This window comes from Scyliorhinus torazame, chromosome 12 (genome assembly GCF_047496885.1).
Source record: "Scyliorhinus torazame isolate Kashiwa2021f chromosome 12, sScyTor2.1, whole genome shotgun sequence".
Taxonomy (NCBI): Eukaryota; Metazoa; Chordata; class Chondrichthyes; order Carcharhiniformes; family Scyliorhinidae; genus Scyliorhinus; species Scyliorhinus torazame.
The window spans coordinates 206024430-206045859 of record NC_092718.1 but is presented as its reverse complement, the minus strand read 5'-3'; the positions used below and the strand labels follow the sequence as shown (position 1 = coordinate 206045859).

The 21430-nt window shown below is 49.5% G+C and overlaps 1 protein-coding gene across 2 annotated transcripts in view; it reads left to right on the top strand.

The window, feature by feature from the left end:
- sgsm2 (small G protein signaling modulator 2) overlaps positions 1-21430 on the top strand; it is a 304851-nt gene that overhangs the window by 58121 nt on the left and 225300 nt on the right. For both annotated transcript variants that reach the window (XM_072469759.1, XM_072469760.1), the window contains exon 3: positions 1469-1544. In XM_072469759.1, the coding sequence (XP_072325860.1) occupies positions 1469-1544 (76 nt within the window). The remainder of the gene's footprint in view (positions 1-1468; positions 1545-21430) is intronic.

Here is a 21430-nt window from a genome sequence, read left to right as displayed (position 1 = left end):
ATTGTGGGAGGAAACTGGAGCATCCAAAAGAAACCCTCACAGACACTGGGAGAATGTGTAGACTCCACGTAGACAGTCAGCTAAGGCTGGAATGGAACCCGGGTCCCTAGCGTTGGGATACAGCAGTGCTAACCACTATCCCAACGTGCCACCCCTTAGAAGATCAGCAGTGATCTCATTGAATGGCAGGGGTGGTTTGAAGGGCTGAATGGCCTGTTGCTCCTATTTTTGGGGCTGGATTCTCCGTTTCACGACGCCGGAAGGAGAATTCAGCGTCAGGCAGAAAATGGGATTGGGGTCTGATGCTCCGATCCCCAGCTGGCGTTGGGATTAAAGATCGCACCCTGCGCCACATGGGAGGATTCAATTGGGTCATTAAGACCCATTTGTATCCTATTAACGGGCCGGTCGCCATACTTTCCAGGCCCGCATGATTCTGTGGTCCTTTGGGCCGGGAATCATGTGGGTGAGAATTGGTGCTGGTCTCGATAAACATGGCCGTGATGCGGTGGGCCAAAGGGGTAACCCTTTTTTAAGGGAGTTGCCCCCAAATTCCATTGGAGGGCCACCATTTCCCCCCCCCCCCCTCCCCACAATGCAAGGCTTTCCCGCTCTAATTAGGGAGACCCCCACCAGAGACACTTAACACCAGAGACCCCATAAGAGAGACTCCTGCCTGGAAGTCCCCCATAAGAGAGACCCCTGCCCAGATGCTAGAGAGAAGTCCAGACAGAGGCAGTGAAAAAGATCTGCTTTAAAACTCACCTTGACAATACACCTGTTGGCTCAGGCAGAGGAAGCAGCACCTGTCAATTTCTGGAAAGAGAAAAACAATCAGCTGGATTTGAACTCCTCAAATCTTTAATCTGCAAGTCTTTCATTCATACCTCTGTGAAACTGCTTTCACTAGGCTGTGGTTGACAGCTTCCACTCACACCCAACTATCTGCATTGTTTCATTCATCCCCCTTCAGATTTGAGTGCCTTTGAAGTACCGAACTGTGAAACAAACAGCAATCTTTACAAACATCTAGCTATGATTGACAGCTCCTGGACCACATCAAAGATAGTTGAGTGCTTTCTACAGAGAAAAAGAGGAAGTGAGAGCACTTAAAGCACTAGCCACTATCCTCCCACTTTCCCACTTCTGTGATGTATATTATATGGAAAGGTTGCTCATGTTCTGATCCCATTCCCTGCATAGGCGAGCTTTTACTGGCCTCTTCATATGGAGTGGGATGATGCCGAAATGTAGAGACTTTTCGCGGCCTGGTTAAGGGTAGCCTGATTTATAGTTCCTACTGCCGCAAAATGAAGCCAGGGTTCCTCTCCCATTGTCCCTGAGCCGAAAGAGAAACTCTGATTATTTCACAATTTTTTAATATAACACCACAAGTTTGTTCTCAAAAATGCTATGCTGAGAAGTATTGATTGATTCCATGTTTCTCCTTTGCAATTTGGCGCTGCAGGTGAAACAAATCATGGAAGAAGCCGTCACCAGGAAGTTTGTGCATGAGGACAGCAGCCATATCATTGCCTTGTGCAGTAAGTAAACACAACTTGCTTGTGACCGGAAAGTGCAAGATAAACGTGGACAATGAAATATGTTGAGATGTATTACCAAGAGGTATACGTGGTTCCATACATGTACAAAAACACTCTTGTTTTGTTTGCATTTGGGTACGATTTTCCTTTTGAATCTAAAGTTATATTGGGTACACAGTCAATTATTGTGTTTGAAAGGGAGATTGACACTTGAGAAGTGAGGATCGGAGATTAGGTGGATAGAGCCTCCATGGTTAACAAATTTGTGGAGTGGCTTTGTTGGGCCCAATGGCCTACTCTTGTACCCATGGTTCTAACTTTCGAGAGTGGAGGTGCAGCAAGCATTTGGATGACATTTGTTCATTTCCCTATGTTACAACAGCAGCAGATCTCAGAGGGAAACCTGCCTTACTGATCATTATCCTTTTTGTATTTCAAAAACAAGGGGGGGAAAGCTAGTGACCCCAAGAGCATAGAACTCCAGTAATATCTTTAGGATTTTAAATATTAAAAGATTCATTAGCAAGAAAATAATTAAGCACACAAGTTACACAGTTAAAACAGTCCGACAGAACAATCCCCCAAAAACATAATGCAAATTTTACATCCAACCGCACCATAACGTTTCATTACAAATGCATGAACGTTAGACCTTTACCCCTTTTATCTCTCAGCTCTCACAGACAAACTGTTTCTATTAACCGTCCCCCAGATTAATTAATCATGGACACACACACATTGCTTTCTTTACACAATGCATCATAATCCCAAAATATTTTTTAAAATTACATCCATCATCATACCTAATAGTGTTATTTTATGTGAACCGCCTTTCTTCTTGAGGAGGAAGAATGACTGAATCTGAATCATGAGACTCAATTAGTAGTTATGAAACTTATTACTTCTAGCCGCTCAGTGTGGCAGTACTTTACTACACTTTCAGTTTAATCCACTCGATTCGAACCCCGATTAAAATCTAGACAGTTCATAAAATTTGCATTACATGTTTGAAAATTCCCCTTTCTCACAGAATTGTTTAATGCGTCAGATCGCATCAGATCATGCTGGGTTCGAGTTTCCTATTTTTCTTCACAGTTGGTGTTTTGCTGATCAACTGGAAATGCACAACTTCTGAGAAAATAATTTTAGGTTACTTTGTTACTTTACGGAAAACCAGTTTATAATATTTCCCAGCCTCCAAGGTGCTGCCATTGTCGTGTGTGCTCAGCACCAATAACCTGGCACATTTCTGAGCAGAAAGGAATAGCACTCCCTGGGTGTCCAGCTAATTACAAACACTGACGGTGAACTTTGCGTGCAAACCTGGGTTCCTGCAAGTGTTCATGATGCTTTCATCACACACCGGTCCTCTGGGCTGTCTTTATTGCAACTGCAATCCACCCTGCAACTGCCCAATGGTCTTTCCTTCAGTCAAACCTTACGAGCCTTGCCCTCATGTCACTACAAATAGAAACATCAACCCCAGGCCCAGAACAAAAATACAAATGTATCCAACAGCTTAATTAACAGAGCAATTTACTGAAATAATTATGAATCACCTGTATGCAAGCCCTAGGTGTCTATATTTAACGCTATATAAACTCTCCTCATTCTCCTGCAAGTGTTTCACCATCGGCTGAAGTTCGGGTGGAGGAGGGGTGTGGAAAGCTGCTGATATTCTATTGAGGACACTTTGGTTGGCCGTGTTGGATTGGACATCCATGAACCGATATGGGTCTTGAAGGCTTTACTGTGGACTGCAGCATCTCTTAAGACCATAAGATATCGGAGCAGAATTAGGCCACTCGGCCCATCGAGTCTGCTCCGCCATTCAATCATGGCTGATATTTTTCTCATCCCCATTCTCCTGCCTTCTCCCCATAAGCCCTGATCCTCTTGTTAATCAAGAACCTTTCTATCTCTGTCTTAAAGACACTCAATGATTTGGCCTCCACAGCCTTCTGCGGTAAAGAGTTCCACAGATCACCACCCTCTGGCTGAAGAAATTCCTCCTCCATCTCTGTTTTAAAGGATCATCCCTTTAGTCTGAGATTGTGCCCTCTGGTTCTAGTTTTTGCCACAAGTGGAGCCATCCTCTCCACATCCACTCTATCCAGGCCTCACAGTATCCTGCAGGTTTCAATTAGATCCCCCCTTATCCTTCTAAACTCCAACGAGTACAGACCCAGAGTCCTCAACCGTTCCTCATACGACAAGAGCTTCATTCCAGGGATCATTCTTGTGAACCTCCTCTGGCGGTCTGGCCCAGCTAACTGCTTGCCAGCAGCAAGGACACTGATGGAGTGAGTGGAAGTTTTAATTTGATTAATACAATGCACCAGAATTATTGCAAAAACAGACATGGTTGCTGAATTATTTTCTCAGTAGTGGGTTGGGAAGAGTTCAATCTCCAATGATTGTTGAAGAATTTTCCAACTTACCCCACACCGGCTTTCTTTTAATATTGGAGAAGACAGACATAGCACCGTACACAATGTGTGTCAGCTTTTCTACTGAAGAACAAGTTGTCTTTTTAATAATTCACACTGTACGCAGGACACCTCCAGAGGTTGCCTGCATCTCCCTGGGGCTGCAGGCTGCCATGTGCACTAATACATTGTTATTGTGGAGTTGTCTCCAGTGCACTCAGAACTAATTAGATGGAAACTGCTGTACCGTGGCCAACTGTCCCCATGTAAAACAAAATGTATTAAAGATGATTAAAGGAGTTGATAAGGTAGACAGAGAGACATTATTTCCCCTGGAGGGAGAGCACTGAACAAGGGGCTTGGAATATAAAGAGGTAGAAGCTATGTTGCAGATGTACTGTTCGAGCTCTGGTTACACCCATTCAATTCCAAGTGCCCCTCCCTAGGAAGGATATGTCACCCTTGGTGGGAGCGCAGGGGCAGATTCACCAGAATGATGATGGGGCTAAAGGTATCACGGAGGAGAGGTTGCATAGACTAGCTTTGTGTTCTCTTGAACATAGAATTTGAGGTATTTAAGGTAATGAAACAATTTGAAAGGGTAGATATTAAAGAGAAACTATTTCCCCTGAATAATGGGAGCATTAACTTAAAATTAAAGGTAGGCTATTCGGGGGTCATGTCAGGAAGCACTTCTGCATACATGGGGCGGGATTCTCCACCCCCACGCCGAATTGGCCGCACCGTCGTGAACGCCGTCGAGGTTCACGACGGCGCGGAACGGCCCCGACCGATCCAGGCCCTGACAATGGGCCAGTATCGGGGCCGCGTCATCTACCCGCGCCAGGCCTTGTCGCCCGCGTAAAAGCGGCGCCGAATAGATGACGCGGCCGGCGCCGCATAACGGACGTCATCCGCGCATGCGCGTGGTTGCCGTCCTGTCCAAATCCGCCCCGCAAGAAGATGGGGACGGATCTTGCGGGGCCGCGGAAGGAAGGAGACCCTCCTTCAGAGAGGACGGCCTGACGATCGTCGGGCACCGATCGCGGGCCACGCCACATTCAAGGTGAAACCCGGTGCAGGATCCCCCCTCGCCCCCCCGCAGGCCCCCCCCAGCGTTCATGCACCGCTCACGACTGCAGCGACCAGGTGTGGACGCCGCCGAGGGGAGCCCGCCGTTTTGGCCTGGCCGCTCGGCCCATCCGGGCCTCAGAATCGCGGGGGTGCCGGAGAATCGCCATTTTCGGTGTCTCCGGCGATTCTCCAGCCTGCAGCCCGCAAAACTCGACTGGCCCGTTCCCGCCGCTCGGGAGAATCGCGGGAGGGCGTCGGACCGGCGTCCCCGGAAATTCCAGCGGCCCAGGCGATTCTCCCAACCGGCGTGGGAGTGGAGAATCGCGCCCATGGATTGTGAAATTCTGGAACTCTGTTCCCCCGCTGCTCCACTCCTCCCTGCCAAAAACAAGAGGCTGTTGAGGCTTGAGGGTATCAATTGAATACTTCAGAACTGAGATTTATTTATTTTAGTTAGGCGAGGTTGTTAAAGAATACGAAACAAAGGTATAAAAATAGAGTTGAGGCAGAGATCAGCCATGATCTAATTGAATAGCAGAAGAGGTTGGTTCGAGATTCGTGGCCGATTTAAGCTCCTGTGTTCCTGAACAGAGCCAAGATAGCGGGTGGGACTTTCTGGCCGTTCACGCTGGCGGGATAGTACGATCCCGCCGTCGGCGAGTGGCGAGCCTCCCGCCACAAAACATGCCACAGAGGGGAAGGAAAATCCCACCCAGCTGGTTAAAGCATGCTGCTTCAGGCGCTCCAACGTTGCCCAACTTTGCACCAACCAGTCTTGGGTTTCGACAAAGAGTCATCCAGACTGGAAACGTTAAGCTCCCTTCTCTCTCCACAGATGCTGTCAGACCTGCTGAGATTGTCCAGTATTTTCTGTTTTTGTTTCCGATCCAAGCACCTACAATAATTTGGTTTTAGTCCTAGGTTTTGTGCCAGTATTACTTAGATATGAATTGATGGTGAAATATTTACTGGCCAGAAATGACTTAGAAATATTAACACGGATGTGTAGCATGTTTGTATGTCATTTTAACAGGATGGTTATCTTATTTGTTTGTTAAATATTTGGTAGTTAATATCAGCCTCCAGCTAAAAATATTAATTTCCACTTATTGCGGTGTCTAATGGTGAGGTGGCAGTGTTATTATGTTTTCAATGTATTTTCATCCTGTCTGTAGAAGTGCTAGGATCCAATGACTGGCGACGAGGACTTTTAACAACAACCATTTCTAAGTACTCTGAGCAGCTCTTGCATGTTGCAACCCTGCCTGGGTTCTGGAGAGAACTCCTGTGCTCCCGACACATGGCCCCTTAAGTAGCCGCATCGTCACGGCGTCCATGTGACCATTTGACCTACACTTCCAAAGCAAGACTGGAATTCTCCTGCCAGCAGCCCCCCCCCCCCCTGCCAGCAGCCCCCCCCCTTGCCGGTTTTCTCGCGGCGTGGGGTTGCTTAAATGGGAAATTCCACTGACAAGCGGGGGAAGTAGAGAATCCCACCGCAAGTGAACAGCGCGCTGTCGAGAAACACGTCCTAAAGCTGAACGACTGCTTATATCTGTCAGAAGACGTGCCTGTCAGAAAGTGCATTCTCATATTTTGGGTGGAATATTTTGGGTGCACGCAAATTGCCGGCATTTGGCCTTGCCGCCATTTTGCCTGGCTAGATAAGAAGAAAGATTGTAGCTATCTTTATTTTAAATGAGTGTTTACCACTTGATAAGAATACTTAGAAAGGTGATTGAAAGAAAATAAAATAAAAGGATATGGGAACAGGGGTAGGACCATAGATTTAAACTGCTGTCTGTGCGGAAGAGAAACGGGAATGGGAGATAGTTGGGCTGGACACCAGTGTGTTTCCATGTTGTAATGGCTGAGGAACATTAAGGCAAGCAGGCGGTAGTGTTATCTGTTCATGTTGCTAAAATGTAATTTCATAGAAGTAACTGTCAGCCGACTGATTTTAATCAGTGGTCAATAAATTGCCCTTGGTGTTGGGTGGGGTTACTGGGTTATGGGGATAGGGTGGAGGTGTGGGCTTGGGGAGGGTGCTCTTTCCAAGAGTCGGTGCAGACTCGATGGGACGAATGGCCTCCTTCTGCACTGTAAATTCTATGATTCTATGAAAATTCTAAAAAAAATTCTAATTCTACTTGCACCTTTTCGCTTTATTTTCATCTTCTTGTGGGAATTTCTGAACGTTATCAGAATCCAGGAACACTGCTTTTCCGTGTAAATAGATTTGAATGAAGTCCACTGGCCCACTCCAATTAAGAGGCTCATGTCCTTGTCAAAAGGATTGGCAGAGGAACTTCTAAAGACATTAGCTGATGATACAAGGGCTAGGTGGCTCAAATTTGATGTTATTGGGCAAGAGATGTGGGGGTGGGGGGTGGAATGTGAGGACTAACCTTTTTTGCACTGAGAGTTGTAATGGCTTATACGTTGCTGCCAACAAGGGTGGTAGAATGGAGACGAGCAATGATTTCCAAAGCAAATTAGATTGGCATTTGAGGGAATTAAATTTGCAAGACCATTGGAATGGTGCAAGGGACTGGGACTGATCGGATTGCCCAACAGCGAGCCAGGTCAAATGACTGCTTCGGTGCGGCAATGACTCGATTAAATAGTATATTTCGGAGTGAGTGAAGTTATTTGTATGAAGCCGAAGTTTGTTTTTTAATCGTTACGTGTGGGAACTTTCATCCCAAATTACAGGACGGATTCTCCATTTGGGAGACTGTTCTCCCATCAGAGAATTGCACCCGTTTTATGATCCCCCTGGGAGTGCAAAGTGGGATGCAATCCCGTATCCCGCAAATTTAGGTATGGTGAGGAATACGATGATTCCCGAGGGAATCGCTATTGGGTGCCCTTTCGAACGGGCAACCCGATAACTAAGTCCTGTGACTCTTCTCCCCCCCCCCCCTCCCCCATGCACCATAAATCATCCCCGAACCCCCCCCCCACCACCACCACCACACTGTGAACCAACCCCCCCCACCCCTGGATTGCCTGTTTTCCACCCTCTTCCACCAAGTATGGGGCTGACCCAACTCTTCTCCCCCCCCCCCCCCTCCCCTGGGACCGCCGAGAGGGAACCCCCCCCCCCCCCGTGGACCCCATGAAGAGGGCGACCTCCCCACATGACCCCATGAATAGAACATAGAACATACAGTGCAGAAGGAAGCTATTCGGCCCATCGAGTATGCACCGACCCACTTAAGCCCTCACTTCCACCCTATCCCCGTAACCCAATAACCCCTCCTAATCTTTTTGGTCAGGAAGACCTCCCTGGGACCCCATGAATAAGGAGACCCTTCTAGGGGCCTGTAACTAAAGAAATCCCTCCACAGGGACACCTTGGCTAAAGAGACCAGCCCCCCCACCCCAGAAATGATACCACTGGCTGGAAGCTCGAGAGCAGTCTAGACGGGGACAGTGAAAAAAAATACAGCTGTAACACTTACTTGCAGACTCCACGGCCGGGATTCTCCGCCCGCCGTGCCACATTTCTGCCCTGACCGTCCGGCGGGATTCTCCGTTACGCCAGCCGGTCAATGGCGTTTCCCATTGTGGGCAGCCCCTTGCCGTCGGGAAACCCCCGAGCGCCAGCATAACGGCGAACCATGCCGGTGGAGAATCCCGGCCCACGTGTCATTCCTCGAAGGAGAAAAGCTGTGTTTCAACCCCACAGATCCATCAGCTGCAAGACATTCATAACTTTCTAGTAGTGGGCTGAGATTGACAGCTTCCTTAAACCAGCTGCAGCCTTCATTCATTCATCTCCCTTCATGGATCAGTGACTCTAAATGGTGAAACCCCAATTTTTACAAACATTGACCAAATCAAAGAAAGGTAAGTGCCTTCCAAGCACCAAGTGCATTCCAATCGCTCAAGTGTGAGTGGAATTCCTCTCCTTAAAACTTCTTTTCCCCTCGCCCTTCCTTCTCTCTGCTTTTAAGGGCTCCTTGAAGCCTACACCTTTGACCAAGCTTTGATCACCAACCTAATTACCCGATAATAATCTTGTGAAGCAATGATGTTTTACATTAAAGGTGCTAGTTGCTGTTCTTCGCACAGTGAACTCCTGATCTCAACCACGTGGGAAGTTGCAGAATTTTTAGTTTGAAAGCTACATTGGCGGAGATCTTGGCGAAGATCATCTACCCACCTTGCTGAGTGGCAATAGCGTGTGGCACGGGAGACCGAGAGGGAAAAGGAACCTCAAGAGTTCCCTGTTTAAAGCAGCAAATAACTGAGCAAACAGAACAGGAAGGTTGTGGGTTCAATGCTTCACCACTCCCAGTTCTAGCTAGAGTTGCTGCAATTGATCTCAATGTCCCCGGACCATGGAAAAATGACCAGCTTCCTCCCCTGTTAGCTGCTGTGCTGGAAATGCACACTAGATGAGGACAGGATTGTCCGTGATTGCACATGAGGAATGGAGAGGTACTGGAAGACAACTGATACCCTTGCAACTGCACACCAGCAGGAATCAATGCAATCAGGAAGGGAAAAGGGAGAAATTGACAATTGAAATTCCTGTACCAGCCTCCCCGAACAGGTGCTGGAATGTGGCGACTAGGGGCTTTTCATCGTAACTTCATTTGAAGCCTACTTGTGACAAGCGATTTTCATTTCATTTCATTTCATGATATATACGCACACACATACACACTGCAAATTGTATGGATTTTTGGAATTGTCGTTTGTCATGTATGGTACAGTTAACATAGTACATTTGATAGTGGTTGATGAGTTAAGCATTGTCCAAAGGTCAGTCAAACCTACTGCAGTCAAACGTGGAATTGATTTCAGAGCAGCACATATACACTGAGAATTTGACAAGCCAGTGAGTTGGAACCTTTCAGGTCTGTTGACTGAGATCCAGTGTTAACTTTAATCCCCTACAATCCATGGATTTTACGATGACATGTTTGGCTTATCCCACCCACAGCTTGTTAATTTACCTTTCTTCTCTGATGCACATTTTACCCAAGGCGACTCTGGGTGTGCTACTCAATTTTTAAAAATGCACGAGAGGACTAGGGTAAGCCGAGAAGGTGTAGGTGGGGGAAGCCAAGTTTGTAATGTAAAAAAAACTGTAGATTGTAAGGATTAAAGTTAACATGGCATCTCATTCAAAATGTCTACTGTGTGTGTGTGTGTCCACATTTATAATGAATTGTTAATGTAAAATAATCCTGATGGAACTAACCGCACTCTTTTGTCAGTAGAGATGCCTTAACCAGGGGCTGGTTTAGTACAGGGCTAAATCGCTGGCTTTTAAAGTAGATCAAGACAGGCCAGCAGCACAGTTCAATTCCCGTACCAGCCTCCCCGAACAGGTGCCGGAATATGGCGACTAGGGGCTTTTCACAGTAACTTCATTTGAAGCCTACTTGTGACAATAAGCGATTTTCATTTTCCTGTGGCATTGTGCACATGAAGTTGGGGAATATGCCCTTGCTGATTTTTTTTTTTTGTCTTTTTGTTTCACTCCCACTTTTCTCATCCTGCTTCTCTCTATTTTGTTGCTTCTTTCTCTGCCCTTTTCTGCACTGTATCCCTTTTTCTTATTTCCTTTCAAATGGAAGGTGGTGGCTGATGTGACATGGTGTGATGGTGAAAGCAGCCATCAGTGACTGCAGGCTGTGTTTAGAGTGAGGGTTGCCACAATAATCTAGCCTTCAGTGCCTTTTTCTTGTTATTCCCATCGGCAGCTACTTGTGATTTCGCTCACTGCGCTCACGTAGCCTTCACCGTTCCACCATGCACTCCCTTGCCTTTAGCTCTCCTCACCACCCCAGCTACCTCACCTTTGAGCTGGCTGCTGGTGTCCTCGCCACTCCCTTGCCTTGCTCCATTGTCACTTACCTCAGCTCTTCACACACTTCAAGGTGATAATTATTGCGGTTGGTTGGGCCTCGTTTGTATTGGAAATATTCCGGATCTGACAGGCCAGCTGACCATCCTGGGACCGCAGCAGCACCTTAAAGGGAACGGGGAGGAGAGACACATGGGACGGAGCAACAGAGTTCAACAGCAGGGAAATTCTTGCCTCACCCACATCAAGAAGGGATGGAACAATAGTGGAAGCCTTGAAGTCTCAAAAAGTACACGAGACAGGTGAGTTCTCCCAGCCTAACCTGAGTGAAGCAAATAATTCCTTGACAAGCCAATAGAAATGGTCTCCACTCACATGTACCATTTATGGCAGGTTGAGGAAGTAGTGGTACGATGTAGGTAGAAACCTGATCATGTAATTTGATCTCTTTCCACATGCATTTAATGAGACACCAAGAGTGTTGGCTGCCTAAATATAAGTCGGACCGAGGATTGAACTGAGCGGCTTCCCAGTGGTAAATCAATGGGGGAAGGGGAACCTTAAGTGACCCTAGTTTTGTCCTGTTTTTAGGCACAAGCGGGGCAACAGGGGCAACAATTCTGCTATGTAAACATAGCAGAATGTGCAAAGAAGTGGAATTAACAGCTGAGGTGAAACAGTTAATTTTCTTTTATTCCCTTTTCTTCCCATGTACTTAATGATCTGTTGAGCTGCTCGCAGAAAAATATTTTTCACTGTACCTCGGTACACGTGACAATAAACAAATCCAATCCAATCCAGTCCAATCCAACATCAAGATTGCTCATACTTTCAGCACCATGGATAGCTCACAATGTGAGTTAATTCTCCCCTTCAGATGAACACATTGGGCGCGATTCTCCACTCCCACGCCGAAGTGGCCGCGCCGTCGTGAACGCCGTCGAGGTTCACGACGGCGCGGAACGGCCCCGGTCCCGACCGATTCAGGCCCTGACGGATCGGGGACGCGTCATCTACACGCGCCAGGCCTTGTCGCCCGCGTAAAAGCGGCGCCGCATAGATGACGCGGCCGGCGGCGCATAACGGGCGTCATCAGCGCATGCGCGGGTAGGCCGGCGCCAACCCGCGCATGCGTGGTTTCCATGTTCTCTAAGTCCGCCCCGCAAGAAGATGGGGGACGGATCTTGCGGGGCCGCGGAAGGAAGGAGGTCCTCCTTCAGAGAGGACGGCCCGACGATCGGTGGGTACCGATCGCGGGCCACCCCACATTTCAGGTAAAGCCCGGTGCAGGATCCCCCCTCGCCCCCCCGCAGGCCGCCCCCCCCAGCGTTCACGCACCTGCCACGACTGCAGCGACCAGGTGTGGACGGCGCCGGGGGGAACCCGCCGTTTTGGCCTGGCCGCTCGGCCCATCCGGGCCTGAGAATAGCGGGGGTGCCGGAGAATCGCCATTTTGGGTGTCTCCGGCGATTCTCCGGCCTGCGGCCCGCGGAACTCGACCGGGCCGTTCGCGCCACTTGGGAGAATCGCGGGAGGGCGTCGGACCGGCGTCCCCGGAAATTTTGGCGGCCCAGGCGATTCTCCCAACCGGCGTGGGAGTGGTGAATCGCGCCCATAATCCCTGTTTCTTAGCCAATTTCTACCTATTTATTTTTCAAATCAAGACAAAAATCAGCTCCGACTTATGCGCAGATTTGTTATCCCTTCCTGAAGACCATCAATCAGTGCTACATCCAAACCCTTCTGCCAAAGCAACACTGCCCTCCCCCTCCTGCCCCTGTGTTATTTGTTTCTTTTCCCTTTACAATAAGGGTCCTGCCAGTGGCTTTAACCGTCCCCCGTCCCCCCCATCATAAATGTCACCTAGGCAACAGTCTGCTCTTCCTGTCGCTGGAAGGTTAGCTTCCTTATCCCTTTGAGGTTTCTGCCTATCTATTCCACCCTCTCCTAGGCTTCATTGTTCCTCTCCCCGCTGCTTTCTCAAACCGCAGACTTTCCATATTCCCCAGCCCCTTGCCTCCTCCTGACAGGTTTGCCAATACATTCCGAAGGGAAGAGAACTGAACTGCCCGTTTGCCGGCAACTCCATTTAGTTTAACTCCGGGAAATAGCACACTCTGTCTCTATTATACAGTGTTACTTTTTATTTGGTATATTTCTCAGCAAAACAAGCTGCCTGTCACCATACATCCGAACGCGTGTGATTTTGACTGTAAACATAGCAGAATGTGCAAAGAAGCGGAATTAACAGCTGAGGTGAAGCAGTTAACAGCAGTGAATACAGTTGCCGCTAATAGAAAGTGTTTTTTGCTATATTTGTGAATGCAGCAGCTTACAGTTCTGTGGGCCTCCTTACATACAGAGCAACGCCTTTAGAGCACTTTGCAAGTTTGAGGGAAATAGGAGGTGAGAAAGGAAATGCAAAGATGGTTGGATAGAGCATGGCAGGTGAAGAATTGGTCACCAATCACGGGCTCAAAGGAGCAGGAGAATCCAGAGGGGTGGAGTTTACATATGACGTTGGTTAGAGATGATCAATTGATGATGGACGGCATCAAAGAAGTTGCCTTGGCTGAGAAGGGGGCCTGCCGGGGTGTGCTCCTGAGACCGGTCACTGGGAGATGAATGCCCTACTGAGGTTGAGAATTGGCTGCCATTCTTTGGTAATCTTGCTTTGGAGGCTGAGTGCATCAAATTCAATGTAGCACAACATATCCTGGCTGTGAGGCCAGGGGGCCGGTCGGGCCCACCGATCACTGGTCTTATTTCGTCCTGTTCTCAATGCTTGTCTTGAGGGGCTGGAGGTGGCTGAGTAGTTCGAGTCATTCCCCCTGGCCAGGGCCTAGGTTGTGGACTGTCTGCGAGTCGGAGCGAGGGCATGGTGGAAGTGATGGTGTCTTGTGCTGTGATTGATGGAATCTTTGAGCAGTCCTGTAGCGATCTTGTTCATCCCAGCTTCATCCTTTGCCTTCTCGTGCGATATGGCGGACGTCTTTATCCTGCAATTTACCCGCCGGTTCTTCGATAATCCTGATCGTCATTCCCTGTTGGTCATCTTGTTGACTTTTATATTGCTGCCTTTGTTCCTGCAGAGGATTGTGGAATGTGAGCATGATTATCCTGTGCCATTGATTATCATTATCCTGCCTGAGCAAGATCAATTCTGAGTCAATTACGGGAAGTGTGATTTTTGCACATTTTTACTCCTTTTGGATACTGTGTCTCATAATCCTTGTGGTGGCGGAAAGGGATTCTTTTCATCACCCCCCCTCCCCCCCAATGTTGTTTATGAAGAAGACAAGCAGAGCTGGGGTGGGGAGAAGGGTGGGTAGATATGGTTGCTATGGTTTGTTCCCCCGCCACGTGTTTCTCGGCAACGCGCCGCTCGCTGGAGGCGAGATTCTCTACTTCTGCCGCTTGTCAATGGGATTTCCCATTGAAGCCGCGCTACGCTGCCGGAAAACTGGCGGGAACAGAGAATCCCAATGGTCGGAGAATTCCAGCTGTAGTCCTTGGGCGGGATTCTCCACCACCACGCCGAAGTGGCCGCGCCGTCGTGAACGCCGTCGAGGTTCACGACGGCGCGGAACGGCCCCGGTCCCGACCGATTCAGGCCCTGACGGATTGGGGACGCGTCATCTACACGCGCCAGGCCTTGTCGCCCGCGTAAAAGCGGCGCCGCATAGATGACGCAGCCGGCGCCGCATAACGGACGTCATCTGCGCATGCACGGGTTGGCCGGCGCCAACCTGCACATGCGTGGTTGCCGTCCTGTCCAAATCCGCCCCGCAAGAAGATGGAGGACGGATCTTGCGGGGCCGCGGAAGGAAGGAGGTCCTCCTTCAGAGAGGACGGCCCGACGATCGGTGGGCACCGATCGCGGGCCACCCCACATTCCAGGTACCCCCCGGTGCAGGATCCCCCCCCTTGCCCCCCCACAGGCCGCCCCCCCCAGCACCGCCCACGACTGTAGCGACCAGGTGTGGACGGCGCCGGGGGAACCCACCGTTTTGGCCTGGCCGCTCGGCCCATCCGGGCCTCAGAATCGCGGGGGTGCCGGAGAATCGCCATTTTGGGTATCTCTGGCGATTCTCCGGCGATTCAGGCCGGAGAATCGCCAGAGATACCCAAAATGGCGATACCCACAAATGGCGATACCCACAAAACTCGACCGGCCTGTTCCCGCCGCTTGGGAGAATTGCGGGAGGGCGTCGGACCGGCGTCCCCGGACATTTCGGCGGCCCAGGCGATTCTCCCAACCGGCGTGGGAGTGGAGAATCGTGCCCCTTGAGTTCAAAGCAGAGGTCAATAAATTTCTAGATGCCAATTACATTAAGGGATTCAGGGATAGTGCAGGAAGATGGCATTGAGATAGAAGATCAGCTTGATCCAGTTAAATGAGGGGCCGAACGGCCTACGCCCGCTCCCATGTTCATAGTAGCACCGAACAGTGTTTGTTCTCTACATAATTCCCCATCTCCCACGAATGTTCTGTAAAAGATCCCACTCACCATTTATTCTTGAAATCCTATCCAAAGTATTACGACCCACCTACATATTGTTACCGTTATAAATGCTAATACTATTATTTATTCTTTTAGCAAGTGGAGTTACGCAAGCATATATGTAATACTAATCTCTTCAAGTAGCCTCAACTCTCCCACAAAGTAAATTTAGGATGTCATTTTTCTGAATTCTGTTTTGCAAACTATGGGTTAGATTCTCTGTGATTGGGACTATGTCCCCACGCTGGCGTCAAAACTTTGGACTTTTATGCCAGAATAACTGGCCTGAGAGGACCACATATTCCGAGCCCTGCAGGGAGCTGGCAAGGACCCGCCGTAAATCTATCAGATTTTGCTGCAGATACAGCCCCCGCACTTCCGGGTAGGAGGCCGCGCATGTACACGGTGGCGGCCTCCAACGGCCGCGCCGTGCTCCATGGCGGACTCGAACCACTGAGCTGGGCCCAGAAAATAGACCCGCCTGATCGGCCGCATGCCCGACCCTGACCGCCCGCCCAAACATTACCTGGCAGCGTAAAGGCCCCCCCCCCCCCCTCTGATCGACATTAAGGCCGCAGCCGCCACGCTAGTTTCCCAACCGGCAGGAGCAGATTAGATCCACGCCGGTCGGTGGCGGAGAATGGCAGAGTGGGCCTCCAGCAATGGCCCCAGGTAGGTCCTAGGCGGTGCGGCGTACTCTCCGAATGCGCTGCTTTTCGGGGCCCGCAGGATCGGGGAACCGGTCCCGATTCCGTGCGGGAAATGGATTCTCTGCCCCGGCGCCGGCTGCGATTTTGGTGTTGGGGTGCAGAGAATCCAGCCCTATATAGTTCATATCTAGACCCTCCCAGACATTGCTGATATATTTGTCAAGCACTTGCCCAATGACCCAGTTGGTAACTGCAGAATCTGGTATGTAACTGAGCCATCAAGACTAGAAAGACTCTCCATTAGATCCCTGAATCTTGCAAAATTAGCTGACCAGGGTTCAGGTAGTAATAGGTCTGCTGGAATTGCATTCAACGCCCAGGAGGGGAAAGTTTTCTGAACCTGATCAGTATCTAGTGACATGAGTGGGCTTGACCATCAAACCCCACCCTCGATGTTTACTAATCTCGGGCCAACGCCGGCAAATGGACGGGACAGTAACACAGTGGTTAGCACTGTTGCTTTACAGCTCCAGGGTCCCAGGTTCGATTCCCGGCTTGGGTCACTGTCTGTGCGGAGTCTGCACGCTCTCCCCGTGTCTGCGTGGGTTTCCTCCGGGCGCTCCAGTTTCCTCCCAAAAGTCCCAAAAGACGTGCTTTTTAGGCAATTTGGACATTCTGAATTCTCCCTCTGTGTACCCAAACAGGCGCCGGAATGTGGCAACTAGGGGATTTTCACAGCAACTTCATTGCAGTGTTAATGTAAGCCTACTTGTGATACTCATGAAGGTTATTATTAAATGCAGTTAACTGCCACACATGCAGAAGGTACTAGCCAACATACTGAAGGGGAGCCAGAACGTATGCAGATGTACCCCAGCATGGACCACTCAAAAGGTTAATGATGCGTTGGTGTTAATTTTCCAAAATTCCCTGGATTCTGGAAAGGGTCCACCAGACTGGAAAGTACCAAATATACCCCCCTATTCAAGAAAGGTGGGAGGCAGAAAACAAACTGTAGGCCAGTTAGATTGACATCTGTCGTGGGAAAGGTGTTAGAATTGATCATTTGAGAGGTGGGAGCTGGGCACTTAGAAAAACACCAGGCAATCGGGAAGGATCGGCATGGTTTTGTGCTAGGCAAATCGTGCTTAACCAATTTCTTCGAGTTCTTTGAAGGAGTAATATGTCACGTGCGTAAGGGGAGACTGTAGATGTACTGTACTTCAGTTTCCAGAAGGCGGTTGATAAGGTGACACAACAAAGGTGATTGCAGAAAGGAAAAGCTTGTGGTGTGCGGGTAAGATATTAGTACGGATAGAAGACTGGCGAGCTGGCAGAAAACAGAGAGAATGCATAATGGGACTTTTCTGATTGGTAGCCGGGGTCTAGACTTTTTACAATTTACATCAATGACTTAGATGAGGGGAGCGAAGGCATGGTAGCTAAATTTGTAGTTGGCACGAAATGTTGTGAAGAAAACATAAGGGGCGGGATTTTCCATGTGCATGCTTCGTGGTGGCGGAGGCGGCCGGTCATGGGCCGGTGGCGGAATTTTCTGGTCCCGCCGCTGTCAATGGGGTTTCCAGTTCTTTGCACCCCCACCGCTGGGGAACCGGTGGGTCCGGCTGGAAAATTCCTGCCAAGGAGTTTGCAAATAGATATTGATAGGTTGAAGACGATCTCCAAGAAGATCGCGCATATCGACACTGACATTAAGTTTCTACAAAGATGCAAGAAAGCAGACAAGATCATTCAAAGTATCGTCTTGCATCTTTGACTTTGTCTATATATATGTTTCTGGAACCTACCTCTTCATTCACCTGAGGAAGGAGCAGTGCTCCGAAAGCTAGTGATTTGAAACAAACCTGTTGGACTTTAACCTGGTGTTGTAAGACTTCTTACTGTGCTCACCCCAGTCCAATGCCGACATCTCCACATCATGGCTACCATCGACACCGCAAACTGCCGGCTCAAGGTGGAGAGGATCTCCAAGATCGCGCATATAGACACTGACATTAAGTTTCTACAAAGATGCAAGAAAGCAAACAAGATCATTCAAAGTATCGTCTTCCACCTATAACTTTGTGTATATCTATATTTCTGGAACCTACCTCTTCATTCACCTGAGGAAGGAGTAGTGCTCCGAAAGCTGGTGTTTGAAACATACCTGTTGGACTTTAACCTGGTGTTGTAAGACTTCTTACTGTGCTCACCCCAGTCCAACGCCGGCATCTCCACATCCTGAATAGTCTTGACAAGGTGGATGCGGAAAAGATGTTTCCTGTTGAATCCAGAACTAGGGGGCGCTGCTTTAAAATTCGGGGTCACCCATATAGACAGAGATAAGGAGAATGTCTTTCAGGAGGTTTGTGCGACTTTGGAAGTCTGCCTCAGAAGGTGGTGGAAGAGGGGTCACTGAATATTTTCAAGACAGAAGTAGATAGATTCTCATTGGGCGAGGGGATCAAGTGTTATTGGAGGTAGATGCGAATGTGAAACTCAAAACACAAACAGATCAGCCCTGATCCTCTAGAATGGTGGAGCAGGCTTGTGGGGTCGAATGGCCTACTTCTGCTCCTATTTCAAATGTTCATATAAGAGGTGGAGAGATAAACACACCTTTAATGGAGCAAAACACCCTGGGCGCGATTCTCCACTCCCACGACTAAGTGCCCACGCCATCGTGAACGCCGTCAAGGTTCACGACGGCGCGAAATGGCCCCGATCTCGACCGATTCAGGGCCCGAAAATGGGCTAGGATCGGGGCCGCGAGAAACTTGGGCGTGTCGCGAAAGCAGCGTCGTCAGCGCACACCAGGCATTGGCGCCGCGTAAAAGGCGTAACTGGCATCACCCGCGCATGCGTGGTTGCCATCTTCCCCGAGGCCACCCCGCAAGAAGATGTCAGATGGATCTTGCGGGGCACGGAGGAAAGGAGGTCCTCCTTCAGAGAGGCCGGCCCGCCGATCGGTGGGCACCGATCGCGGGCCAGACCCCATTTGAGTCCTACCCCGGTGAAAGAACCCCCACAGGCCGCCCCCCCAGCGTTCCCGCGCTGTTCCCGCCGGCAGCAACCAGGTGTGGATGGCGCCGGCGGGAAGCCGTCGTTTTGGGAAGGCCGCTCGGCCTATCCGGGCCGGAGAATAGCGGGTGTAGCGGAGAATCGGCATTTTGGGTGTCCCGGGCGATTTTCCGGCCTGCGCCGCACAGAACTCGACGGGGCCGTTCTCGCCACTTGGTTGAATCGCGGAAGGGCGTCAGATCGGCATCGCGGGGACAAATGGCGCGCCAGGGGATTCTCCCAACCGCCGCGAGAGCAGAGAATTGCGCCCCCTGCTCCTTCACGAGAGCGATTATTCGCCAAAATGTGACATTGAACTACGCAAGATACTGGGGCAGGTGACCAAAAGCTTGGTGAAAGATGTAGGTTTTAAGCAGCAACTTAAAAGAGGGTAGGGAGTTAGAGAGGTTTAAAGAGAGAAATCCAGAGTTCTTGGCTGAGGCAGCTGATGGCACAGCCATGAGCGGTGGAATGATGAAAATAGGGATTGTGCATGTGACCAGAATTCAAGGAGTGGAGAGAATTCAAAGAGTTGTAGGACAGGAGGAGATCATGGAGTTGAGGAGGGCTGAGGCATTGGGAGGGATTTGAAAAGAAAGAGGAGTGATTTAAAATTGAGGCATTGCCAGAGTGGGAACCATTGTTAATCAGCGAGTGTGGGAATGATCGATAAACCTGAACCGTTGCCAGCACAGACAAGACAGTATGGATGAGGCCATGGTTATGGACGATGCAAGGTGGGCGGCTGATCAAGAGAGCTTTGGAAAAGTTGAGTCTAGTTTTGTGTTATTTGTCCGGATATACAACAGCTATTTCAGATTGGCTGCCCATGATATCAGCCACCAAATGTTCTTCCTTTCCCTTGGTTGTCTGGTATTGAGTGTAACCTGGGACGCGCGTGAAAGGAAAATTCTGGAGATTTGCAAGGAGATTTGCATGCCCTTTACAGAAGCTGTCTAATTTTCCTTCCATTAATTTCAATGCTTAATGCCCAGCTGGTAAAAGACAAAAATAATTTCCATATTTTGCTTGATCTCAAAAGCCAACCTCAGGCTATATTTATGATGGACATGAGGCACTTAATTATGAAAATGTGCGGTTGGTAGTTTTGGAGGGCACTGCAAATAATGCATTTGATACTCAGTGGAAAGAACATGACAGCTTATAACATTGGAACACATCCCTTATACATCCTGTGAAAACAATGTACTGGATTCTCTGCAGCCCACTGCCAGTAGTCGCATTCCCGATGCGGCGGAGAATTTGGCGTCGGGGGAAAAAAACGGGATTGCACTGACGACGATTGGTTCCTGATTTTCCTGCCCCTCCCCCACTGACATAGGGACAGAGGTTCGCGCCCCGCGCCTGTGGTAGGATGTAAGTAGGTCATTAAGATCCATTTGTATCCAATTAACGGGCCAGGCACCATATTCTCCGGTCCTCTGGGCCGGGAATCACTTGGGCGATATTTGGTGCTGGTCCTGACGAGCGTGTATTTGGCGCGGTGTACATGATGGTGAGCTAAGAGGGCCTTAAAGTCCTTCGGAGGACCACCCTCACCCCCCCACCCCCCCATAATGCAAGACCTGCCCCACCCCATCCCAGACCGCACACCCTCATTGGAGTCCCCTTAATTAAAGAGACCCCCCCCCCCACAGATCACCCAAGTAATAAGACCCCAAGGTAGACCCCTAAATAAAGAGACTCCCCCACAGACTCCCTATATTTAGGGGGTCTCGTGGGGGTCTCCTTATTTAGGGGGTCTCAGGAGGGGAGGTGATTTTATTTAGGGGGTGTCTGGTGGGGGAGGGATTGGGTCACCCTGTATTGTGGGTGGGGGGGGGGGGTGACCCAGGTGGGGTGGTGGGGCTCAAAATGGAGTCCTGTCTGCAGGATATCCTTTCCATGCAAGAATCTGCATGGCTAAGGATTGGGAATCGCTTCCTGATTTGTGCTCCCAGCAAGAGCGCCAATCAGGTATAATTCAGCTCCAGCGAGAAAACAGTCTCCCAAATGGAGAACCGTGCCCAATATATCTCCTGCAGCATCGCAACTGGGGTACTTAATATAAAATGTAAGTTTGCCCCTGTGGCAGTATTAAGCCCCATATATTCCACAGGGGCTTTATACAGTAACTTCATTGCAGTGTTAATGTAAGCCTACTTGTGATAATAAAGATTATTATTATCATCCAGAGGCTGGTTTAGCACAGTGGGCTAAACAGCTGGCTTGCAATGCAGAACAAGGCCAGCAGCGTGGGTTCAATTCCCAGACCGGCCTCCCCGAACAGGCGTGGGAACGTGGCAACTAGGGGCTTTTCACAGTAACTTCATTTGAAGCC